General features: G+C 42.9%; 1 protein-coding gene across 2 annotated transcripts in view; it reads left to right on the top strand.

Annotated features, from left to right (window-relative positions):
* The first annotated feature begins 2,613 nt into the window (after positions 1–2,613).
* Positions 2,614–26,920, top strand: part of LOC111539887 (microtubule-associated serine/threonine-protein kinase 4-like) — a 392,884-nt gene continuing 368,577 nt past the window's right edge. Inside the window, exon 1 of one of the 2 annotated variants that reach the window (XM_023207890.2) lies at positions 2,614–3,264. In XM_023207890.2, coding sequence (XP_023063658.1) covers positions 2,890–3,264 — 375 coding nt within the window. In that variant the 5' untranslated portion in view covers positions 2,614–2,889. The remainder of the gene's footprint in view (positions 3,265–26,920) is intronic. The other variant, XM_023207892.2, reaches the window with a different exon arrangement.

The raw sequence follows: 26,920 nt of genomic DNA, 5'->3' as shown, positions 1-26,920 counted from the left end.
AACATTTTAAAGTGCTTAAAATTGTGCCTGGCACATAGTAAGTGCCTTAAAAATGCTTGTGGGACACCACATGTTCTCACTCATAGGTGGCGATTGAACAATGAGAACACTTGGACACAGGAAGGGGAACATCACACACAGGGGCCTGTCGTGGGGTGGGGGGGGGGGCGGGGGGAGGGATAGCATTAGGAGATATACCTAAAGTAAATGATGAGTTAATGGGTGCAGCACACCAACATGGCACATGTATACATATGTAACAAACCTGCACATTGTGCACATGTACCCTAGAACTTAAAGTATAATAAAAAAAAAAAAGTGGGAAAAACAAATATGTTCCTAAAGTATTTTCTTTTACATATTGAATCAATACAGCAAAGTTTCTTCCCCATGGATATTTATAACATAGTATATAAATATATATTTGAAAAAACTGTCTGTTTTGAGTGGCATTGTATTAATACTAGAATGCCTAGGAAAGAGAGCCTTGGAACCAGACTGCTGGGTTCCAAACCACAGCTCCACTGCTTACTTGCCGTGTGACCTTTGCAGATCCTCAGTTTCTTAATCAATAAAGTGGGACTAATAGAATCTGTTTCACAAGGTTGTTGCCAGGATTAAATGACACCATCCAGAGAAGATGCAGAGGACTTAGGCGATAATAACTATTGTCATTCTTGCTGTCGATTATTCAGATCATGACCTTGCTTCTTATTTCCCTATGTACTGAAAAGCAACTCCTCCTCTTCTTTTATGTGCATGGCTGAAATTGTCATTTCAGTTCAGCTCTGGTGAATCAACCATGTAAGGGCTCAGATAAAGACCAGAACTCCTAAATAGGGAAGTAATTGTGAGGCCCAGGTTAAATTCGGACTGCCCCACTGTGCTCTCTCTTCAGCCTTGCTCTCACAACTTAGCTGCCACTAGACTTGACCTTTTGCCTCAGTAGGTCTTCATATTCCCTCTGGACAATTCAGAAGCATCACACATGACAGCTGGGTTCCATTTTGCAGTATGGCTGTCTGAAGCAAGATAGACAGATTTCCATCCCTTTAATCTTGAGGGGAGGAAACTGATCAGGACAAACGTTGCTGTCCAATATGACGAAGCCCTCTGTGTGATGTATCACTTGTAAATACCATGATAGCATGAAAGGCTCACTAGCTAAAGGGGCTTTCAGTTAGGGTCCTCCAGTTCTTAAGGACCTTTGGCGAGGCTGCGCTGACAAAGAGCAATCTAAGATGCTCAGGGACCTGCTACTGTTTTTCTGCAACTCTTTCCTCTTCTCCCACACACATTTTTCCTGTATTACTTATCACAGGTTCTAAAATGGGTAATGGAGCTATATAACGCAGTATCAATCTCTCGCTTGACCATAAGTTGCTCAAGGGCAGGGGACCTGACTTACTAATCTTTGTATCCTCTGCACCTGGCACACATCTCCATCAACGTACATGGAACTAAGGCGGTTGAATTTATATCCCAGGCCACTGTGCCAGAGCTCAGAATGGGACTAGAGCTGAGGGCAAGAGGGGAATCATTTATTTTCCACTGCTGAACTGAGTGCTGGCTTCCAAGGAAATTCCAGTCACCGGACAGGCAGCATCCTCCAGCCCCAGGGAAGGCCTTAAGGGTATTCTATTGGAACCTTTAGTAAAGTTCTTTCTCCTAGTTCTTAGAAGTAAGGAAAATGAAGCAACCTGTCCTGTATCCTGTTGGTTTACAACCCAGGGCTAGGAGAACCTACATTGGAAAGTGAATCCTTTTCATCCTCTGCTTAGCTGATCATCCCGAGACAGATAATGAGTAGGACCACAGAGCTTGGTCCTAATTAAATACAAGAGCATACTTTGTTATCTTCCTCCCTATCAAAAGGTTCAAGTCTCAGACTTAACATTTTAGTTTACAAACAGAAATAAAGACAGGAAATAGTCTTTTTAAAAACTCTCCGTGTATCCAAGCCAGGCACTCTGCTGATGCATCATATATATTTGCTCTAAGCCTGCCCATAGCCAGACAAGACCAGCAGTAATGTAGCCATTTACAGTTGAGGAAATTGAGGTCCAAAGAGCTTAAACGGAAAAGCAGAGATTAGAGGTCACCTCCCTTTGGGTCCGCTCACTATACCAAGAAGTTTCTGCCCTTTTCCTCCAACATGCTGGTGAGTCCGTGTGCGTGCGTGACTGTGTGTGTGGTTCCTTTACTCCCTATACAGCCCCTCTTCTTCTGGTCCGTTTTCTTGATTCCGCTTTTTGGAGACAAAGTCCAGTTCTTCTCCAAGGTCTCACAACCCGCTCGTCGTCTCTCTCTGACGTCCCAAGGACAGTCAGTCACTCCTCCGCTAAGTTCGGAGTCTCCTTGGCTCCGATTCTGGGCTCCGCCCCCACCCTCCGGGTACCCCCGCCTGGTCCCTGCCCCCACGCCCAGGCGCTCCAGCGGGACCACGGCCCGCTCCCGGGTCCCGCCTGCCCTACCTGAGGCCCGCATGGCCGGGGGCGTCGCAGCCTCCGCCCATCGGCGCGCCTGCCCTTCCATTGGCTCCGCGTGCTGCCAGTCTCCTCGCTCCGTCCCGGAGGCAGGTTTTGCAGAAGCCGCAGTCCCGGCGGCTCGGGCGCAGCGCTGGAGTACCGTGGAGCGCAGATCGCGGACCCGAGCGGGCATGTCCCCGTGCGCGGGAGCACCCGTTTGCCGCCGGGCCTGGGCGGCTGTGAACTTAGCAGCGGGCTCCTGCGGCCCTGTCGCTGCCATGTAGTCGCCGGCAGGGCTCCCTGAAGTCCGGGAGCGGCAGTGTCAGTGAGCCTGAACCCAGGAACCCGCGTCTTCCCCGGGAGGCGTTGAGTGCGCGCCGCGCCCCTGCCGCTCGGGAGGCACTTTGGGCCAGACAGGGAAATGGGGGAGAAAGTTTCGGAGGCGCCGGAGCCGGTGCCCCGCGGCTGCAGTGGCCACGGCAGCTGGACTCCAGCCTCTGCGCTGGGCGCCGCGTCCTCTCCGGGTGCTTCCTCGGCCGAGTCCTCCTCGGGCTCAGAAACTCTGTCGGAGGAAGGGGAGCCCGGCGGCTTCTCCAGAAAGCAGCAGCCGCCGCCGCCGCAACCGCCGCCGCCGCCGTCGGGAGGCGCCCTGGGCGCCCGGCCGCCAGCCGCGTGGGCTCCGGCACGCGTGCTGCTCGAGCGCGGAGTCCCTGCGCTGCCGCCGCCGCCCCCCGGAGGAGCTGTGCCGCCCGCGCCGCGGGGCAGCAGCGCGTCCCAGGAGGAGCAGGACGAGGAGGTGGGCCCCGCCTTTCCCAAGCTCGCCTACTCTGGGTCCCGGCAGCCGGGCAACCCCAGCTTCCCATCCCGCGCGCAGGCGGTGGTCGGGATAGCGCTGTGGCCGGAAGATAGGGAGGGACCCTAAGCGCTCTGCCCCGAGCCCGGGGCAACGACAGTTAAGGAGCCCCGCCGTGGGTTATTGACTTCTCTGTGGTTGTTACCCCCGTGTGTGTGTCTCCCTGTGCTGCCGATGGTGTGTTTTTAAAATGTCAGAGAAGCAAACTCCTTCGTGTCTGTATCTGCCTTGGTCGATCTGTGAGTGGATGCGATCTGGACACCTGGCGTGTCCCCACAACTCAGCTCCGATTCTCCAAAGTGGGCGTTTTCCACCAAAGCACTTGGGCCGAGGGGCAGGGAGTTGAGGGGGAGAAATGGTGCCTTGGGGACAGGAGGTGGTGGGGGTGGGGGGCAGCGGTAGCCGCGGACTCGCACGCGGGGGTTTCAGTGGCGCCAGCCCCCTGGGATCGCCCGCGGGTGATTTTGGCGCCTCCCCGCAGCGTCGGTCCTCTGGGAGAAGAGGACTACCCGCGCTCCCTCTGCGGCGCGGGCGTGCGCGCCTGCAGCTCCCGTTCAGACTTGTTTCCAGCGTGTGCAGATGAACGCTTGTCACCAAACCGAGTACGCATCGTCTTACCTTTTGCGGGGCGGAGCGGGGTGGGGGATCTGTATCTGCCCAGTTTCCTGGAAGGATGTTCCTCCAGAACTTGTGAGTCGCTTCCTGACACACTGAGCATAGGACTCTGGTGTCCTCCTCGCTGCTCTCTCCGGCTTATTTTCGGCTTTTGGAGGACAGTTAAAGAAGCGTATAATTCTTCATGTCTCAGAGCCAGACTCAGTCTCAAAAAAAAAAAAAAAAAGTTTGCTTTGGACGTTTCTTGTGGGGAAGTCATCTTGATCAAGCAGGGCCACAAAACATCACCCTAACATAGACTTATTGTGAAATTATTTCCTGAGTGCCAGTGTTGTATTTTCCTCATCTTGGATGGGGTTAGCTTTAGTAAATATTTGCCTTTGTCCCTTCGAGTAAGCAATCAGAGGCCAATGCCCTGGCAGTAGTCCCCAGGGCCCCCAGTCTGGAGGCAAAAACTGGATCTGGCACAAGGTTGAGAGGAGACGAGTCCTAGCCTGGCAGAATTGGAACAAGCCTTGGCTGCTTAGCTGGTTCTTGGCCAAGCCACTTGCAGTAACCATGACCCATTCCCTCATTCCTCTAAGCCCCCATTGCAAGGATCCTGGATAAGTGTCTGCAGGCCTGCTCTCTAGAACTGTTTCTGCTACTGAACTGTGAGACCTTGGGTATATTGTTTCAATCCTCTGAGGTTCAGTTCTATAATCTGTAAAAGGAGGAACTTCAAGGTAAAGTTCATTTTTACACTCATACTCCTGTTTCGAATCAGGAATTTCAGATGAATCGATGGATGGTTCCAAATCGATCCTAGCGGCGGGATGTCAGGAGTTTGCTGCATGCCTCACCCACCACAGAGCTACATCCTAGCAGAGATGATCAAACTGTACTGTCCCAGCGTTCCTCCCTGATTACATCTCCCTTTCAAGATGCGAGGCATGTGCCAGGTGTTTGCCCCTTAACTTCTGCCTCCACTTCTAGAGATGAGCACACTGGCACTGGGAAGCTGGGGGTGTACCCTAACTTAATGATTCACCAGTAGATCCGGATTCAGTATTGCTGCTGGTAGAGAAGAGAGTAGTTAGTTGCTTTATGTTTTCTATTTAGCTAGGAGGATGCTCCATGGTAAATGACATGGTCTTGCAGGTGGAGGGGAGGGATGTTGGGGAACTTCTGATCCCCATTCTGTCGCTGATTTATTGCCTGGCCTCAGGGTGACAGTGCTTTGCTTTGTTGGAAGTGGATTTGATAACTTACTTCACAGGCAGTGCAGTGAGAATTGGTTGATTGAAACACATTTTGGAAAGTGGAATGATTAAATAACGTGGGTCACTATTTGTGAAATCTCAGAATTACATGTAAACTGATACAGTATTGCAATTTATTATGTAACTTAACCTGTGGCATGGGATGCTGGAAATTGCCTAGGAGCAAAATCTTGACTTGCTCTGATAATTTTAAAGTGCAATGAAAACCAAACCATGTAGTTTTTTCCCCTCTTGTGGAGTAGAGGAGTGATAGTCTTAGCGAAAGGGGTTGAGGTCCAGTGTGCATTTTCTGGTTCTTACACTGGCGATGGTATGGGGCAGGGGGTCTTCACTGTTTGTGGGCTTGTGGGTCTCTTTAAGGAGCAAATGAAAACTCTTTTGCCCCTCTCCTCAAAAAGCACACCAGAGGATTCGGGATTGCCAGGTGATAAGCACTCAGTTTAGTGGAAAGACGTGGGTTTGATTTCTAGCTCTGCCACCTTGACCAGTTGTGGGATTGTGGACCATTCAACTTTTGCAAATTTCAGCTTTCCTACCTTCAATGGGAATAATAGCAATAGAGTTAGGCATTTTACACATGCTATCTAATTTAATCCTAGCGCAGTAACTGACATATAGCATCAAATGCCAAGTAAGTGTTAGTATTTTTTAAGTTCACTTTTGATGACATTTTGCGAAATAGGAATAAAAAGTTGGGTTATCCTGTTGTTTTAGTGATGCATAACTTATGTGCTACCTACTTTCAGAGAATTGGAGGCTATGTCTACTTAGCTTATACTCATAAAATGGGAATAAACTGGGAAACAGTTTTTATTTGTCTCCAGTTGTTTTGTGACAAGGCAATGTGAGTGTAATGTTATACTGCAGAAAGGCACTGAGTATAAGGCATTAAAAAGCTTGTGCGCAACTCAAAAAATGGAATGAGGTTCATTTAAAATTGTTATATCTAGCTTGGGGAATTGATTATTTCCAAAGGTTTTTTTTTTTTTTCTAACCGTAACGTATTGTATCACATTTTGAAGAGCAGCAAAATTCAAGTTTCTAGTATATTATGGCAGTGCTAATTTCTTTGGCAAACTTGTTAAAACTGTTTTGAATGTATTTAGTAATGTCAACAGGGTTTGACCTATTTTTTACTTTATCTTACTGTCAACAATTATATAAACTTACGAAGTCTCACACACTTAAGTCTGCCCTTTAAGCTTTTGGTGTCTTAAAAACAGTAGTTTAATGTGACCGTAATGGTAGCTTTTATGTCAAACACATGACAGCTAGACATACAGCATGACTTTTGTTTAAGAAAACTGTATCTGACTTCTTCTCTTTCTCCAAGCCTTTGAATTTGGGGTCCGTGTGTGTTGAGTAGGTAGCACACTCATTTCTGAGAGTTAACACTGTCTAGATTGAAGGACTGTTCTCCTGACAACATCTCTGAGATTTGCCTTTAGGCATTCTGCCTTGTCCTTTCCCAAAACACCCTGTGATGACTTTAAGTTCCTTGGTGCTGTTTGGTAACTGTCTCCACAAACTGGCCAAGGGCAGAAATTTTGTCTTTGCATGCCTAGCACGGTATGGTTAATATATTAGTAGGGGCTCAGTAAATATTTGTCGAATGAATGAGAAAAAATGGCATCTATGAAAATAGTTGCACATTTGATTGAAGGGTGTGTATGTGTATTCATTTATTTTATCTGTTGTGAATTATGATATACAAACCTCTAGATCTCTTATCAAGAGAAACCTTGTAGGTCACAGTGAGAAACGAATGGTTTTTCCAGGTAAATTTTGAACAAAGTCAAATCACTGAGGTTCCACTCAGAATGCTTTTGAAGAGACTTGTATATTAACTGTTACTGACTCTCCTTTTCACTGTGTTTATTAGAACTTGAAACATGCAGGGATCCTTAGAATGGCAGAAAAGGGCTTAGCAATTAAAAGGATTTCCAAGTCAGCAAGAGACAACCTATTTATACTCTGCTACACTAAGGGACTTATTTTGTTGGTATAAGTTTGGAAACGGTTTCTCTTATTAACATAGGCTTACAGTGATAGGATGACTTTAAATTGTTCTATTAAGTGGTATATGAGCACGAGGACTGCTTTTAATATTTTGAATGTGTGTATGGGGTGGGGGTTTTCCCATGTGGTACTAATGCAGTAGATGAGTTTCTGGTGTTTGTTGGTTAAGACCATTAAATAGCAAAAAGCAAGCAGGAATTCAGCAAAGCTTTTCGTTGAATTTATATTTTATTAATCACAGAAGCTACATAATTCTAAAAGAGAAGTAGTGCATAAATCTTGGCATATTTATTATTTAGTCTACTTTTGGACTCTGCCAAATTCAGTAAGAGCCACAGGATCAGAAAATCAGTCAACCAAAATGTATTGAGTCTGACTCTGAGACATCGTCCTGGGCACAGAGATGGTTTTGACCCCAGGAAGCTTCAACTCTAGTAAGGGCGATAGTCACTAAATACATGACTATGAATTAATTGGCTTCAAAAAGTGGCAAATAGGGAACAGGCTGTGAGGTAGCATATGGCTGCACTTGTAACTCACTGAGTCTGGTGTTCAGGACTGAGTCACTGAGGAAGTGATCTGTGAGCTGAGACCCCCAGGATGAGCAGGAGTTAGGTGAGGGAGGGCAAGGGAAGGGATAGGTGTGATCCAGGTGGCAGGAGGCCCTCAAGCGGGAGAGAGCATGGGTCCATAGCTCTGAGAGGATTCTGAGTTGTTAGGTGTGGAGGAGAGAAGAGCATGACATCTCATGACATTTGATAGAGAAGCAGCAGCTGGATCATACAGAGCTGTCTGGACTTTATTCTAAAGGCAGTGGGAACCATTGAAGGATTTGAAGCAAGGAAGTGACATGATCAGATTTGTATTTTGGGAGGGTCAGGAAGTATGAAGCCCACCTGCTGGTAACTGTTGGTATAGCCTAATTGTTCCAGAGTTGGAATTGATAACCTGAGAAGATGTCCCTTTAGTAAATTGTGTGGAGGTGAGATGGGGTCATCCCTAGTAGCTTAGGTACTCCAAGTATATGCATATACCTATGAAATACATACATATGAATACATATGAAATACGTATGAAATACAATATGAAAATACATACATATGAAATACTTTTGATCTGTTGAAGAGAACATCTTAGTGTTAATATTAATGTTACTTTTCACTGCCATGCCATTGTAACTCTAGTATTGAAGGAAAAACTTTATTGCCATGATGGGAGAGTGAGGAGAGGGCCTTGCAAATGCTCATTTCCAGAGTAAACTTCAGGGACAGATTTACCTGGGGTGAGCATGAGGGGAGGAGGTCTGAGGTTGTACCTCTCTGTTGACAGGAAGTGTGGGGTTTGTGTACTAACACGCATTACCAGAGTCTTTCTTGGATTTTCCTAAAGAGGAAAGGGTCACTACCAAAGAACGAAGGCTTTTACCCTTTCCACCTCTGGTCTGAGGTACTCCAGGGAATGTCAAATACTTACATTTTGCCAGTGTTTTAGAGCCTGTGACAAAGGCTGTCCACTCAGACCTAGTGGATACAGTGCAGGAATCCAGGTGGATTTTTTTTTCTAGTTTGGCTCTGTAAGGAAGGGCATGGAAGTGGGGCATAAAGATGATAAACTGGAAAAAGAATCCTCATAGGATGTGGCCCACAGTGAGAAGGGTCCATGACCTGGTGGCTTGGCCTTAGAGAAAGCTGAGTGAGGGCCAAGGGGTGTGCATCTTAGAAGAGATGATTGTATGTTTTAGATGAAAACCACCCTGTGTGTTTTCTGATTATGTTCTTACATTCTATGGTGTTGCCAGAAAGGGCTTGTGTTCTTTTCTTTCATCCCTTTAGAGCTAGCAGCCAGTGTTTCCCTGCTCTGAGGTCAGGGTCTGTAGTGACTGAGGGCACAGACTTTTGATCCTGGTTCAGCCACTTAGAGGCTGGATGACTTTGGCTAGCTTCTTATTGCTGAGGCTGTTTCCTCATCTGTAAAATGGGCGTGTAGTTTTTATTCCTGAGGGTCATTATGAGGATTAATGAGATGTTGTATGTAGAGTACCCAACATGATGCCTGGTGCATAGTAAGCACTCCATAATGGTATCTGCTACTATTACTGAGTGTGGAAAACCTGGTTTATGCAGAGTATTGGTACCATCAGCACCATAGGCAGGTACATAATAAGCAGGAAACTTACAAGTCCCTTCCCTGATGGATTATGCTTCTAGCATATTTTGTTGGTAGTCCTGACAGGCTCTTTCATTCATGAGTAGGTAGATATGTAACAGTTATCCCTTTTAATTTCATGGGCAGAGCATTCCTTATGAGGTACTAACAGCAAAGCTTTATGGTATATGATTCATTAACCCTTCTATTAAGACACCATTTCTCTTTTGCTCATGGAACCTGTTCTTAGTGATCAGTTATTAAATAATATTCTGCAAGACTTTGTGAACATCTAAATTACTAGCTGCACCCAGAGATTTAGTCAGAAGGCAGTGTGTCAACCTTGTGCTGGGGCTGGTGACATGACCATGTACTTCATGTCAGCTTCCTAGAATAATGATTTGGGGGATGAGAAAGGAGTAGGAAGGAAATCGGGGATTGTCTGGAAGTCAACCTTGGTTCATATAAGTGTGAAAGATGGGGCAAGGCAGATGGTGTGCAGCCATCCCAACTTCTCAGAAGGGAAATTTGTTAGGAATGCAATAGAACTTTCAAAAATGCAAGGACTTCTCTATGCAGATTACCCAACACAAATTCTGTTTTGTCCCCTTCGAACAGTATAAACATTTTGGTTTTTAAGACAAAAATGCAAATAACCTAGTAGCCCTTTTGATATAACTCAAGCTGGTGCAGTGATTGCAGTTCACTTCTCTTCCAGACAACTGGTGTTCTGCTCTGTGCACTTGTTCAGGCTGACATTTACACAACTTTGAATCATTTCGTTCAAAGGATCTTGTTCTCTTTCATGAGTCCAGTATTTTGTCTGGCTTCTTATTTGGTGATGTTATTTTAGGTTAAAGCATACCAAAATACAAAATCAAGCGGAAGTCGGTTTCACCAATAGCTTCTGTGCATTTGTGTTTCTCCCTTTCTCCACCCTTCTGTCATCGCCCTCTCACCTGGTTCAGAATTCCTTGGAGGGATTGGATAATAGTCACCTGTGCTTCCAGGGTTAGGAGAGAAAGCCAGGCCCTAAATGTAAAATGCTGGTTCAGGACTGTGGTCCTTGGTACAGACACATACTCTGAAGTCACATTTAAGTTTATGGAACTTGTGCGAAATTCCTGGTGGCTGTTCCAGCCTCCCTTAATGAAAAGCGGTCACTGCTTATTTAATGATTTGAATTCATAACTAGACACGTGTCTGCGAGACAGCTTATAAATTTGTATCCTAGGCCTGTACTCTTGCCAGCCTATCAATTCCCCTCTCAGACACAGTCGATATAATTTTGATCATGATACTTACTTCCACTGAACCTTTCAGTCCAAATGCTTTGTAATGGTACTAGGGGGAATGATGGTAGGTGGGAGGGAAGATGGAATACTGACAAATTGAACTTCTTTTCTTAACTAATTTTCTAGGCTATCATGTGGAAAATGAAGATTTAATTTTAATGTTCTTGGTTTGTGCTTTTGTGGCGTTTTCATTGGTCAGCAAGATCGCAAGTGCACCCAATTTAGTGTGGGTGGATGACTGTTAAACTCACATCAGATGTTGGTCTTCTGGCCTCTTCCTTAGAACTTGGCTAGCTCCTTTTTTTTTTTTTTTTTGCTGAGAAGTTAGGTGTGTTCCTTTCTGGCTGGTGATTTTGTGCCTTTTTGTGTTTGTCTAACAAAAATATCTCAGATTTCTTTCTTAACATTTTTCTTTTCAGGCATTTCTTCATACAGAGATAGATGTACCTGCTATAATGCAGGAAGGGCCCCATCAGTGGTGGGGAAACTCAGTTAAATTGGGTTAAAATTGGAAGCTAAACTATTATGTCGGTGTACACAGTCACCGAGACTGACATTCACAAAATCCTCACATTTGAAATTACTTCTTAGGGCAGTCATAGCCAGCGAAATTGCACTGTGGTATTGAAATGGAATGAAGTTGTGATGAAATCTGTTTTGTGTATAAAAGTTCAATGACTAATTCCACAAATTAGTTTATGAAATAAATTAGTTCCCTGTAAGTATATCTAGCTCCCACACAAGACAAACTCACAAAATTTGCTTTTTACTCACATACTTTTAGCTGGAGTGGCTTGATTGAAATAACCTGAGCCCTCACCTAGCCTTCATTTTAAGAGTGGCCCTAAGGATACTTAGACGCAGCCAATAAGAGGAGGGGAGGATTGCTCTAGAGGAAAACTCAGCCCCAGAGAAAGAAATACAGAAAGGTTTTACTTCAGGAGAAGGGTTTCAGACATCCTAAATGAGTAGAATATATACCTGGAAAACCCAAGAAAATGTTGACTTTCCTGTCCTCGTGGCTCTTAGCAGACTAGTAAGTAGAAGCGTCCTGTTAAGTCTGTGCAACCTGAGCTTGAAAACTGAGGGTGCCTGAGCAGGAGAGCGAATGAGAGGAAAATTACTTGTCAAGTAAGACTCCCTTTGCCTTACATTTTGGTACTTTACTGTTCAAAATAGTACACTGGTAAATTTTAATTCACATACTTTTTTCTTTCCTTGGAATTACTTGGTTATTTGTTCTACAGTCATTGATCAAGTTTCCCTAAATGGGCTACCCTGGGTTATTGTTGCTTGGGGAGTGAGATAGTCCCCAAAGAGCCTGTAAGACCTCTGAGGGTCAGCTTTAATCCACGGTGGTGGGTGGGTTCTCGCCACGGTGCAGATTCCCTTTTCAGAGGACAAGGGATTAAAGGGAAATTACAACTTTGAACTCGCTTGATTTTTCTCCTTAGAAACTTCAATTTCATTTTTGTTTTCAAGATATCCACTTTTGACATTAAAACATTTCTACCTAGAGAAAGCTTAGCCTAAGTGTGTGAGCAGCCTGAGGGCAACAGTTTTAGAATTATCAGGTAAGACTGGTTGGGAAGAGTTATGCTAGTAGAGTAACAACAATGACAATTTTGTAACCTGCTAAAATCATACCTTTTTATATTCTTTTAAAGTTATTTTTGAATCACCAGTTTCTGTGTATCAGGTTACCTGTCATTCCTTGTTCTTATTCTTGCTTCTTTTTTTCTTCTTATCTATAGCTTTGTCATCAGAACTTTAAAAAGAACACAACAAATGCTTTAGCTAGAAGATTGCAGAAAAACCTCTTGTTAAATAGAATGTTTGGGGGCAAAGCCTTTTTTGGTTACTGAATTTTATGATTCATAAAAGATTAATTTGAAAGTTCTTTTTGTTCTCACCTTGTTGCTTACCTCTTTTTCTAGAATGTCATGGTATGTTTTCCTGCCTTATTCTGTGCTGAACAAGCTATTTTTTTTTTTTTTAAATAATTGGACATCTTGTAGTGCTTTAAGGCTCTCTGGCCATCAATCATCTTTGAAAACTATTGAAGATGTGAAGGTAGAAAGTGAGTATAAAATTGTGCTGTTAACAAAAGTAGTTATCTTGATTTCTCTTTTCTCACTTTAAAAGCTGAAGTTAGCAAAATAAGTTCTGTTTTTGGAGGGTAGTGATGCATTATCTTTGTTCCTTCATTGTGCCAGGTTTTGTATATGTGTTGTTAATATTTGTAGTGCTTAAAGTTTGCACAGCCTTTTTTCCTATTGCCTATTTTCTATAGATTTCTCTTTGTAAATCTCTCCCACTGGTTTGCAAATCCCTCGGGTAGAAACCATGTCATATCAACTCAAATCTTGCAACAGGGAGGATGCATGGCATATAGTGTGTAGTGACAATACGTTACACAAAATTGCGGTTGAGACATAATGTGTGGCAAAGCAACGTTCTGAACATGAATTTACTCATTTAAATTAAATAGTAAATGAGTATATGAATTTACTCATTTAGTTTTTACACAAGCCTTTTTGAAATTCAATTGATAATTAAATTGGTCTACACTGCCGTGTTACAGCTAAGTGACCCATTTAACCTCATACAAGTGAGGATAAGAATGTAGGGAGATAGTGGGACAAGGGCAGGTTTGAGGAGATCATCAAGCCTCTTGGTCATCTCTGCATCCCAGAGCCTAGCACAGAACCTTGCATGATGTGGCACACAGTGATCAATTGCTAAATAAATGAGGATGCCATTTAGAGGATAGGTCCCTCTGCACTTAGCATAAAGGTTTAGATTAAGTGTCTGTAGGACTTTTGTTAAGGTTAGTGCTAAGACATAAAGCTGCTATAATCTTGGGTTTTAGGACATCAGTTAATGGGATGAATGCGTTTCTACAAATGAAAGAATTTGCCTGTAAACCAATTCTTATTTTCCTGTTGGCTTTGGGGAGTTGTATTCTGCCAGTATAATTCTTGGTTATTCATTAAAATCATACTTGTAGCAGTTAAGGCATTTTTGGCCACATGTTAAAAGGAATTATTTTGATTTCTGATGAAGTATTGACAGCAGGCTTTAACATGTTAATGGTAATTATTAACACTTTAATAATTACTGTACTCAGTTCTCAGGGTAATGCTGCTGTGCGTGGAAATGGATTGCAGGAATTTCATCAGTAGTGAAAGTGTTGACCTGGAAATTGGGAAACCTGAACCCCTGCCTTGGCTTCTTACTAGGCAAGTTATTAGCATCTCTGATCCTTATCTCTGATGAAATAAGAGGTCCTTCTTAGCTCCAGTTTTTTTGTTTGCCTCTTATTATAAGATATAACCTTTAAAACTTAGTTTTCATCACTCTGCACTTTTTTAGAAATTGTTGATTGACGTTTTTCTTTTGACAGACTTGATAATTGGTGGTTTTCTGATTTGTCAATAGGCACCTATTCTTCCTGTCCCCCCAGCTTTATTAAAGTATAATTGACAAAAATGTATATATTTATGGTATACAACACGATGTTCTGATATGTATACATTGTGAAATGAAATGATTAAGTCAAGTAAATTATATCCATCACCTCACATGTTTACCCTTTTTGTTTTTTTTCAAGACAGAGTCTCCGTCACACAGGCTGGAGTGCAGTGGTGCGATCTCAGCTCACTGCAACCTCTGCCTCCCTGGTTCAAGTGATTCTCATGCCTCAGCCTCCTGAGTAGCTGGGATTACAGGCATGTGCCACCACGCCTGGCTAATTTTTGTATTTTTAGTAGAGACGGGGTTTCACCATGTTGACCAGGCTGGTCTCGAGCTCCTGACCTCAGGTGATCTGCTTGCCTTGGTCTCCCAAAGTGCTGGGATTACAGGCGTGAACCACTGTGCCTGCCCCCCCCCACCTTTTTTTTTTGGTGGCGAGAACATTAAGGTCTATATATATATTCTTGACAGGAATTCTTACAAGGACCCTTACTCATGAATTCTACCTTTCAGATAATGCTTATATAGGAAAATATGGATTACTTATATGTTCTGCTTTAATTCCTTCACAATTATTTGGTATGTCTCTGTCAGTATCCCTAGCAAGTGTTGAGGGTACTGTCTCACCTCCCAATCCCTGCGGAGGAGTTGGACTCCAGAGAACACCGTCAGTTCTGTGTTTGTCTTGATGCTGGAGCACTCTGCTGTGTCATCTCACCCATTCAAATGCTCAGGCTTCTGTGTGGCTTTTGAAATACTTAGATTCTTTGGGTAGTCATTTTGAGCATGGCATGTTAGTTTTAGAATAAGTCTTTTGATAGAAGACTGATAGAAGCAGCAGGGGAAAGCAAGGGGAGAATGTGAGTCTTCTTTTCAGTACAGGGTAACTTTAGAACCTATGAGTTAGGATCTTAACTGTTTTACCTTGGACTGTCCTTTAGAAAATGCTCTGGTGTGGCTATCTGTTGAGTTGTTTTTGAAGTTATCTTAACACTAGAAGATACTGTTCTAGATGGAATCACAAAGGATGGTTTTTGGTGCTAGCCCCTGGAGACTGAGTGTGGAATTGGATCCTTCTCCCTTAGATTTTTTTTTTTTTTTTCCTGCAAATCCTTGGATCAGTGGCAGAGTCTGCAGGCTCCAAACAGAAAGACTTGGGTTTGGATTTTGCCTGCTGCCAGGGATGATTTTCTTTGGGTTACATGTCACAAGTCTATCACTCCTGTGTCCTAGACGAACTACTTCTGATTTTTAAGAATTAATCTTTTAATTAAAAAGGTTTGTAGGATCTTCATTGTCCTAGGCAGCTAGAGCTTTCCTGTATGTTCTGGACATTAGCTGCCCAGCCCTTGAAGTGGACTGAAAGTCTATTTACACAGCTAAATGGAAATCTATCAAAACTTGTTTTTGACCAATGCACTGATTTTTTTTTGTTTTTCAGATAGGTTCTGGCTCTGTTTCCTGGGTTGAAGTGCAGTGGCACCATCTCAGCAAACTGCAGCCTCTGCCTCCCAGGCTCAAGCCATCCTCCCACCTTAGCTTCCCAAGTAACTGGGGCTACAGGTGTGTACTACCATGCCCAGCTTTTTTTTTTTTTTTTTTTTTTTTTTTTTGTAATACTGGGTTTTGCCATGCTGCCCAGGCTGGTTTTGAATTCCTGAGCTCAAGTGATCGGCCCACCCTAGCCTCCCAAAGTACAAGGATTACAGGAGTAAGCCACTGTGCCCAGCCTGATTTTTTTTTTTTAACAAAGGCAGACAATTCTCAGTTCTGGACTAACCTATTGGTGAGTTGTTTCATAAGTTTGTTTGAAAGTTAGTTGTTTGGAACTTGGAGTGTATAGTACCATAGAAACTAATGGATGTGAAGCCAACCAAAAGAAACCAGCATCTTGGCAAGCATCTGTGCTTTAGTTTCCTTTAGCGCCACTACAGAGTACCACAAATTTGGTGGCTGAAACAACATAAATTTATTGTCTCACAGTTCTTGTGGTTAGAAGTCCAAAATCAAGGTGTTGGCAGGGTTTTATTGGGTTGGTGCAAAAGTAATTGCGGTTTTTGCCCTTTTAATGGTAAAAATCACCATTAAAATGAATGGTTTTAAATCACCATTTAAATGAATGATGATCTGTTCTATGCCTCTTTGTCAGCTTCCAGTAGCCTCGGGTGCTCCTTGGTTTGCTGATAGCTACCTTCTCCCGATGTCCTCACATTTTCTGTCTGTACATGTCTGTCTCTGTCCACATTTCCCCCTTTTTTTTAATAAGGACACCAGTCATTTTGGATTAGGGCTTACTCTAGAGACCCAGCTTGATTACCTCTGTAATCTTTGTCTACCTCTACATAGTTTTAAATGGTGATTCAGCTTCTAGATCAGCCTACAAACGCTTAATTAGTTCCCAGGATGATAAATTCCTAGGAATGGGATAATAGTGCTAGAAATGGTGAAGACGGTAGAATTTTGAACCTGAGAAGCCAAAGGCTGTTTTACACCCTGTTTTGCCCAGAGAGGTTGAATGAATACCTGGCCTGAGCATCGCCAGGGCCCTCTGCCTCTGTCAGTCCCTCCTGCCCCTTGGTGCAGTGCTGCCTCTAGCTTTTTGTTAGAATATGATTTCCATTGGGGCTGCTGAAGGCAGGTCTGTCTTCTCTGTAGTGTTGGGCAATAGAGCAGCTTCTGGGGTGGATGACTATGCACAGGTAATTCTCAACATCTGCACTCCTACAGGAGCAGGGCCCTACCCTCCTAGGTGTTCTGAGTGAGGAAACCGGATACGCTGGAAGAAGGAACTCACACGTTCAGCCTTCATTCCCAGCCACGTTATGGCTCTGGGGAGCCTCTTGGAGACGTGGCCATGACTTTTCTTTGTCTTTAGGACATCTTCATTGGATACCAAGACTCCTTCACTAATGGGGGCAAGTAGTTTTAACACAAAACTAAATGTCTCCTACTGCTTTTCAGCTCACTTCTAACAGGAGATGCCAGTGAAGGCTCAGAATTTAAGAGACAAAGTGGTCACTTCAGAAAATCCATCAGAATGCCTTTAAAAATAAACCAAGTGCTATCACTGGAAATAGTTACAGCCAAGGGCCTTGTGTCCATAACATTTTTTTCTTTGTGTAACAGAATTTCTTTATGCAACACGTTCTAATTTGCGTGTTCTGTCTCCTGCTCACCAGCAGACTTTAAGACTTTAAATTATCTCATGGTTTTTCTTTTAGTTTAAATTCAGATAGTGGGATAGCTCCTGTAGATGAGGCTTTAAATAATTGCTATATGCCCTTGTTCCAATGAGGACCATACACTCAAATGTGTGTTTTTAGGGGCCTCTTTGTTTTTGGAACCCAAACCCACAGTTTGTGGAAGGATGTCTGCATCATTTCAATGTTTTTATTTATTACCCTGCAAGCTGCTTGTTTTCTCTCCTCTTTTCCCTTCCTCCTTCTGTCGTCCTCTCATGAGAGGGTTAATGCTGCATTGTGGAATTAGTGCAATTTGTTCTTCTAAGATATGGCACAGGCCCCATCAAAGTAGTCTATAGTCAAGTTCTAGCAATGAGAGTGATTCCTTCAGAGCCTCTCTTGATTCTCTTTAGGGATTTTCTGTGGCATTTAAAAGGAAAGTGAAATATGGGTTTTAAAAAATGATAAATACAGTCTTACCAGTTGATTTCATAATGAGAGGTGTAAGCCATTGCTGGGATACATCGGAAGGTGCTCGCTTTGTACTCCTGAAAAACCTGTAATCAGATGGTCACTGTCTTGAATTGTTAAAATACTGTTACCTGCAGTTTTTAGAAGTTTATTTTGATATTTAAGGACATCTAAGGATGTATATTTAATTACTGCTGCTTTCATTTCATTTGAATGAAAAGTGGTGGATTATATAACAATTGCCACTAAGGTATAGTTTTCTTTTTTTTTTTTTTTTTTTGAGACGGAGTCTCCCTCTATCGCCCTGGCTGGAGTGCAGTGGCTGGATCTCAGCTCATTGCAAGCTCCGCCTCCCGGGTTCACGCCATTCTCCAGCCTCAGCCTCCCGAGTAGCTGGGACTACAGGCGCCCGCCACCTCGCCCGGCTAGTTTTTTGTTATTTTTTAGTAGAGACGGGGTTTCACCATGTTAGTCAGGATAGTCTCTATATCCTGACCTCGTGATCCGCCGGTCTCGGCCTCCCAAAGTGCTGGGATTACAGGCTTGAGCCACCGCGCCCGGCCTAGTTTTCTTAAACGTGAGTTTCATGGATGTTCAAAATTTTGTTTCTGAATGTGTAATACAGATTAATAACTTAAGTCATTACTCTTAGATCTTGGGCAGTTAGAATAATTTGAATTTTGAGGGGCAGCTTTAACAGCTTCCCACTTAGAATGTCCTAGAAAATGAGGGCTTGATTACAGCAAGGTTTTGTGTGTATGGCTTGTTTTAACCCAAATTCACAGGCTGGAGCTATATCTCTGGCATTGTTTAAAGTACTGTGGAGGTGAGTGGGTTGAGCCAAATCAACTTCTGAGGTTTAGGCTTCTTTTTTGCAGTGTTTCTTTTTCTTTCCCTTGCCTGCTCACTTGACCTTCTAAAGGGCAGAAAAGGAGAAAATGTTGTTAGAGTACTGGGTGGGTGAAATGTAGGGTCCTGGAGAGCAAGGGTGTTATCTTTGCACCGCTTCACATAACGAGTGCTGGTGAAGACTCCCTTATTGGTGGTGAGGTTTGGGACTCCCCTGAGTACCCTGGCTACTGCTAACTTGGCTTGCTGTGGGGGTAGAGCTGGTGTGAAACAGCCAGTTCTTTTTCTTTGTCAAGTCTACAGGTATTGAACCTTGCTACTTGCAAAGGGCTGTAGGAGTTGGTGCGTGGGGAGGGAAGGAAGATGCAAAAGCAATAATCGATCTGGTCAGTGCCTAAAGCAACCTGTAGTTGGGTTAGGAGACAGAGCACACAGAGTGACTTGACCTGAATGTGCATGGTGCACTATCAAGTGAACAATGTGAGTTAAGCTGAAAGTGCCTATGGGGAGGGAACCAACCTGAGGGATTTATCTGTAAGTGGATTTTCCATGGTGCCTTGACGATTTTAAGCATTGGAAAGAAGAAAAGGAGGAGGTCGTATCAGATTTAAATTATTTGGTCTATCAGATATCTTTGCTATAAATAGTTACAGTCTTAAGAAAGCCTTCTGCTTTTCTCTTTAAAAGTCATATTTAGGAGGAATATAATTGACAGGTTGTGTTTTACATATTTTATAGGTAATTTTGTATCTAATTAAAAATTACTGAAACAACATACTGTGAGGATTGTAGTGTTTTCTCTATTACCAGCTTATTTATGGCTTTGTATCTTATCAAGAGTATATTTTTTTTAAAAAAAAGATTTGTATCTTGCTAGGTAATTAAACAATGTTTACAATTAATATATGTATATTCAAATAGACACAGGGTCTCGCTGTGTAGCCCAGGCATTCTTGAACTCCTGGCCTCAAGCAGTCTTCCTGCCTCTGCCTCCCAAAGTGCTAAGATTACAGGTGTGAGCCAGTGTGCCCAGCCCAATTAATACCATCTAAGGCATTGTCTCAGGAACTTTCATTTTTGTTTTTGTGGAGCCAGACTTTGGGAAGAAAGTATGTTTGATAAGAATTTATCAGATAACCCATTTATTTATTTTTTTGGGATAGCATTTTCTTCCCCTGCTTTGGGATGTCTTTTGGTTACTCATTACTTGAAATTTGCCAAATTTAGGGTGGTGATGATTTTGGCCTAGTTAGAATTTCAAACACTACTTCTGTCTCGCCTAAAGTACAGTTGGAAAAACTTCTTCAAGGAGAAATTCTCAGCCCCTGAGTTCTTGGCAGGAATCGTGGCCCCCATCACAGTGTAGCCCCCTACATGGGTGAGGTCTTGATGTCCTGTGGCCAGGCTGCCCCAGGTCCCAGGAGCTTTCTGATTCCTCTGAGCTGTGTGGATTGGCTGACGTTCTCAGCAGCTACAAACTAACTGGTCTTAAAAAGCAGAACCTGTCAGGGTGGCTAATTCTTGACGTTTGCAGGTGGAGAGGGAAGTGAACCTACTGAGGAAAAACCTAATCTGTTAAAAAAAAAAACAAAAACAAAAAACCAAAAAAATGAAACTCTGGATTGTATATGTCTCTGTCAGTATTCTATAAGCATAGGGGAAAAATTCCTTCCTCACAGGGTTCATGGATGCCAGTCATGGTTTACTAGTATGGGGCCATCTGTGGCAGCATGGCTGCTCCCAAAAGCTGTGCAAATTTATAAAGCGAGGCAGCCAAGGGGACTGGTGAAAATGAGTTTATAGTATGAATGGGGAACACTTAAAGGAGAAGGTGCTAGGTATAAATGTCTAAGCCAGGATGGAACAATTAGGGCAGTTCAGCTTTTATAATTAACGTTAAACCCCCAACGGAACTTCTCTTTCACCCTACTTACCTTCCCTGGCCCGGCACATCTTATCCTTCACCTTTCCCTCAGGAAAAATAACTATGAAAGCAGTCTGTGAGGCCCTGTGTGGGTGTCTGGCCAGTTCCACTACTTCAAAGATTCTCTGTCTCAGTTATTTTGATTATAACCACAGTGTGTACTCTGGACTTTTGAAATTTGTAGCTACAACCGTGCTATTAATCTTAACTTTGAAAACTAAATATTCACCCTCTGTGCCTGGAGCTCACAGACAACCTAGTCCATGTAGGAAATGATAGAATAGAAGCTACTCCTGAAGACTTTAGTCTTGGGGCATGTGAAGCCAAGGAGTTTATTGGCCCTTGTTGAATTGATGTTTGGAATCTCTAGAATTCTTGAGTTTTGATAAGAGCCATGAGATCCCAATCTTGGATTAAGTTTTGAGAAGAATTCTATTGGAGATTTTCTGTGTTGCAGAAGAGAAGACCATTCAAGGGACTCCCAATTTTCTCATTCCCTGGAGAGTAAGTTCCCTCTTGTCATTTGAACTGGCAGATTTCTTTTGTGCCAAAAAGAGACAAAAAGACGTGGTATTTCCTACACCTCCCAATGTGATGGGGCTGCCAGGATGTAGGTTTGGGGAGAGCAGGGACCTTATGGGACACATGCAGGGAGAGATCTGTAGTCCCCTCATGTTGGGAGGTGGTGGGGTTCTCCTGCTGGAGATGTTTTTGTCTGCAGCGAAAAACAAGGCATCCTTTCTGATGCTTTGTTTGGGGGTGGGGCACATGTGGCAAAATAATCTTTTTTGAGCTGTTAAATCTAGGTCTTTTACTTTGTGTCTTCTTTTTCTGGTATTTCACACAGGAACCAGGATGCTTGTAAGGCCTTGCCTTGGGGATATTTGCCTGGCAGGAAACTGAAGCTGTTTGAAGTTGAGGCTCCTCTCAGTTGCTTTGTAAAAAGTTTAAACCTACAGAAGAGAGAATGCTGTGTGTCCTGGTGTGGAGAGTGGTTTGTGTGTTTTGAGGGAAGAGGGAGAAAGTGAGCAGATTTCCCTGGGCCAGGAAGGGAGTCAAGATTAGTGGGTCCTGGGTTACAGGGGTTGGGGCCCACTAAACCTTTTGGTGGCAGCATGGGGCAACAGAGGACACTGGCTACTTGGTGGGCCTGGGGAGGCTGGACTTTAGACACTGAGTTTCCTGCCTGGCAGAGGTTCAGGTGCCATAGAAGCACAGATATGCTGATTTTACGGGCCTGTGGGTGACCATGAGGATTTTGGCAGCAAGCACAAAAGGCTAGAGGCCCTTTGCTTTCTGTGACATCCCAGGAATAGCTCTGAGGGATCAGTTTCTACCATAGCCCTTGGAATCAGAATGAGTTTGATCTCAAGAGAAAAGTGGCCAGGCATGGTGGCTCATGCTTGTAATCCAAGCACTTTTGGAGGCTGAGGCGGGAGGATCATTTGAGGCCAGGAGTTCAAGACCAGCTGGGCAACATAGTATGACTCAGTCTCCCTAAAAAAAAAAAAGAAAAAAGAATTAGCTGAGTATGGTGGTGCATGCCTGTAGTCCCAGCTACTTGGAAGGTTGAGACGGAGGATTGAGCCCAGGAATTCGAGGCTACAGTGGGCTGTGATAGCACCACTGCACTGCAATCTGGGCAACAGAGCGAGATCCTTGACTCAAAGAAAGAAAGAAAGTATTGAGATCCAGACAGACTGAAAAGGATCTCTTATCTCAAAGGTCATGTTTTTCCTTCTATCCCTCCCATTTGCCTGCCCTCAGCAAGGTAGTTACTTCTTACATTTGGCATTACCCAAAGGTCTGTTAATGAACTTCCCCTTGCCGTGTTGTGATGTTTTCTCACCTCTCCAGACTGCAAGCTACATGAGAGCAGAGCCCTTGCTTGTCTTATTCATCTTCATAGTCACAGCAGTTGCCTCCCAGTATGCAGTAAATCTTTGTTGAACAAATAAATGCACAGATGAAAACTTTATTCTGCAGCTTAAGGGAAGGTGAAGCTCTGAAACGAATGCCAGCTACTCGGAGACTGATAGAAGAAGAACTCTAGGAAAGAGGTCCCTCACTTTACCATATGGATCACAGGCAGGTGCAGTGCATACATTTTTCACATTCAGTCCATGTGACCGCCCCCCACCCACCGACCAGCCCCTATCAAGGTGAGCAGTTCAGAGATTCAAAGAAGAGATGTTTTAAATTTTTTCCCTTAAATTTTAAGTATTATATGTTCAAATAATATATAAGAATTAGTTTCTAGACGTCTGGCATTCTAGCTGGTCAGTTGTCACCCATTAGGCAGAACTGTCTGGAATAAGACCAGCTCAGGCTGGCTGGACATCTGGGGCAGGTGTCTCAGGGCTCCTGGTTCTCTTCCCAAGGGCCTTCTCAGAGTGCTGAGAAGTTGAGGAGGGTGAAGCCCAGAACAGGCCTCTTTGGAGGTGAAGGGCTTCTCTTCTCGATTGATAAGTTCTGTAAAACCCCCAAAAAGCCAGGGTTTTGCTTTCTCAGGCTCCTGAATGGCAGCTGGCAGGGACCTCTGTGTGAAGGGACAGCTTAAGAGAGTGCCTGGACACTGCACACTCTGTCTTCTGAATAGGCACACATTTCAAAATGTTTGCAAAAGCAAATTCTGGACAAGAAGAGTAAGACTTCCTTGCGTAAATAATAAGAGCTGCCCCTTTCTTTCCTTTTACTAATAAGTTTTCCTGACAGCACTGCTTGCTGGCAGCTCTTCTCTACAATTGGTTGCTGAATTGCAGTGCTCAATTATCTGTGTAATAACATGCTATAAAAACATAGAAAGCCAGGAAAAAATGGTTTTAACTAAAGTGGTTGAGCCTTGAAAAGAGACACCTTGCACATTCACATCTGGACTGAAAGGAGAACATTAAATCTGTCATTAATGATTTAATTGACTGGATTTTTTTCTAAAAGGTAAAGGAAAGCATTAAAATGGAGTATGAGGCACTCAAATTACCTTCCAATCCAACCAGGAGCAGTATCTCATTAAAATGTTTTGGGTTTTCTGATGCCATTAATGAGAAGTGATTCTCTGTGGCTGTTTAGCTTTTGAAAATGTGGCTAGTGCATCACAGCAGGCAGTAGGCCTCCAAGAAGGCCAATGCTGGGCACTGCACAGGTGCTTTTTGTACATTATGGTGTTTAATTCCATCCTCAGTCTTGCCAGTAAGGTGGGGGATATCACCATTTCCTGGTTAAGGAAAGTGAAACTTACAGAGATTAAATTTACTCATGATTCACATGATTTCAAAACCAGTGCTCTTTCACACTTCGGGTCAGTAAAAGCAGAGAGGGGCTATTTTTTTTTTTCTGTTTAAAAGTTTCTCATGAATGGACATATCGATTTATTGACAGTTACTTTTAAAAATGTAAAAGATTATGTAGAGCGTAATTGCTGAGCTGTGCCTGAATTCCTGGCTCATGAAATTGTGAGTTAAAATAAAACAGTAGCGGTTTTAAGCCTCTAAACTTTGCGACAGTCTGTAGCACCCAGTAGATAACCATACCTTTTGTTCTTTCTGTTCCTCTTGTCCACATGCATGCTCACCCTTTCTCCACAATCCACCCCTCCTCATGGTACCCCCTTGCGGAGCTTACCATAGAAGCACGGATTTGGAAAGGCCAGTGACCATGAACAAAGTAAAACATGAACGCATACTAATAAAGGGAGAAAGACAGTGCTCAGGAAGGCCAGGAATGCAATAAGCAGAATATTTAGCCTATGTTCCTGGCCGCTGGGCTTGGGTAGGGAACTAGGTGCTAGGGCAGTATTTTTGGTCCCTGCTTTGACTCTGTTTGAATCCCCTATGGAGCTTTGACATTGTCTACACTGGGAGACCCTGATTCTGGGAGGAATCGGGGAGACCCCTGACTCTGCGTGTCCGTGTGTGTTAAAGGCCTGCCAGGTGGTTCTGTGAGTTACCAGGGTTGTAGGAGCACTGGCCTCCTGCCCGTTGGCTTGTGGAGAAAGAGAATCTTTACTGCCGAGTGCTCTTTCCTGCCCACGGCCTTTTCCGTGCAGGAACTATGCTAGATGTTTGCACGCATCAGCCCTTTGATCCTCACAGCAAGTCTGTGAGGGTGCAGGGTAGTAGCCCTGTTTTATAGGTGAGGGAACAGGGATTTCAGAGAACTCAAGTCAGTAGGTCTTCCAGTAAGTGAGAAGGACAGGATTTGAACCTGTCTGTTTTCCTTTCAAGTGTCTGACTTTGTTACTGTCTGATTTTCCCTGACCTTCTCCCTCAGTGTAACAAAGGATTTTGGACACTTGGTTCTACTTGCATTGTTGATGACTATTTTTGTAACATGTAGAAGACTCTAGATTTTAGTGTGCATGTTTTTGCTTAAAAGCATACTTACAAATTTATGTCACCACCCCAGCCTAACCTGTTGGATGAACATTAATGTTTCATTACAGAACTAAACACTTCCCTCTGTATTGAGGGGAGACAGACACGCTGGTTGAAAAGGCTTCAGATTAACTAGATGCGACTTTTGATGTTTACCCTGATCATTTTTGAGTGGATCTTCAAATAGCAAGGCAGCTATTAAAAGTGTTATTCCCATTAGGAATATTGTGCTTTTCATTTCTTTTAGTAGTCTGAGAATTGCTAGTGCATGCTTTATAAAAAGAAAAGGATTTTTTTTTTCTGACTTAATTTTGCTGAACTGATGGATATTTGAGTATGTGAAGAGAGAGGAAACAGAGAAGGAAGCCTGCCTATCTCCCTTTCCAGGGCATGAGTGTCTTTCTGTGGTCTGTAAGCCTGGAAAAGAATGTTTTCCAACAAAAGCACCATTTTATAAATATAGTATTCTTTTCTTGGCAATGCACTGAATGCTGGCCTGTCACCCCAAGTCTTGTGGAGGGCACTAGGGACAGTGGAAATAAAAGAAATTAGCAGGTGAAGAGAACACTTGTCTAACACTTTTTTGTCATTTGTTAGTACTTTGTTCCTCAAATAGAAGTATGGTCATTGTGAGAGAGTAACTTTTCACAGAAGTAACTATAGTAGACAGTTTTGCATTTGGGGATTTAACGGGGGTTCTGCTCCTGAACCTTTGAGCTCTAAACACATCAGGGGCTTGCTGGGTACCAAATTATGCCCGTGCCACTCTCAGAGTAGGGACTTGGTGAGTGAGAGCCCCAGGGTATATGTATTTCATTCACTTGGAGCTGTCAGGTCTTATCAACCTTCGTTAGGAATATTTTTCTCCCTGAAAACTCATAAAAATTCATGTTGTAATATCAATGCCTGCAGGATCCTGTGGAATTTTGTTGAACTGCTTATACCCTTTTCTCCTAATAGAGATATAGAGAATGATACATTCTCCTCATATACACGGGTGCAGATGTGTGCTTGTGAATCTATACAGGAAGCTCATGTATGTGACAAAGTAAGTTTGTTGAGGGGAATGAAATAAACTAATTTTCCCCCCACTGAGTCAATATGACTAAGATATTTCTGTGCATAGTCTCAGAATACTCCATTCTGGGGAATATTTTAAATTTTATTAACCTTGTACATATTTTGCCAGATTCCTATTCAGCATACTTCTTTATTTTATTACCATAGTGATGCTCTGTTTACTCATATATCTGGAAAGAAAATTTAGTAGATTTAATTTAAAAAAATTTATATCAAGGTCACCTTTTTGTTGTTTGAAACGATAGATTTGTAAGTTCTTACCAACACTGTATATGTACTTAGCCCTATAAAGAAAAAAGTATTTTATATATGTAAATATATATATAAAATATCAGAAAGGATATATACAAGATATATAGATACAAGATATATAGACTTTATAGGATATATATTATACCAGAATTTTAGTATTTTAAATATAGGTCTTGAATGAAAGACTTAGATTGCTTTTTATTTTTTTTCCATGGAGTAAGGAAAAGGGTAGTACTTAAAAATAGTTGTTACCTGATGATTACAGTTCATTGTTAGCAAAATATTCTATAGGACACATCATATCCCATTATGCTGAAGATGAAACCCTGGTATAGTAGAAGGTGGATGCTTGTGTTTTCTTTAGCACTTTCACAACAAAGCATTTATATTGTATTACATGTAAATATTTGTGAGTGGGGAAAATACATAGAAGTCTACAATACTACTTTCCCTTCTCATTAAAACCATATGAAGTTATGCCTACAAATTAAAAATATTGTAAAAGCTCAGTACAGTTTTAAATTTTCAACAAAGTTCTGTAGTACTTCTTTATTCGTAATAATAAAAAGTATCATTGTGTGAAATTGGTATGGGCACATTATCTCTAATACTTGCCATTAATAATGGCATTCAACCCTAACTGATGGCTTTTAAA

This window comes from Piliocolobus tephrosceles, chromosome 4 (genome assembly GCF_002776525.5).
Source record: "Piliocolobus tephrosceles isolate RC106 chromosome 4, ASM277652v3, whole genome shotgun sequence".
NCBI classification, from domain to species: Eukaryota; Metazoa; Chordata; class Mammalia; order Primates; family Cercopithecidae; genus Piliocolobus; species Piliocolobus tephrosceles.
The sequence above is the reverse complement of the archived record's forward strand: the minus strand, read 5'-3'. Positions and strand labels throughout refer to the sequence as shown.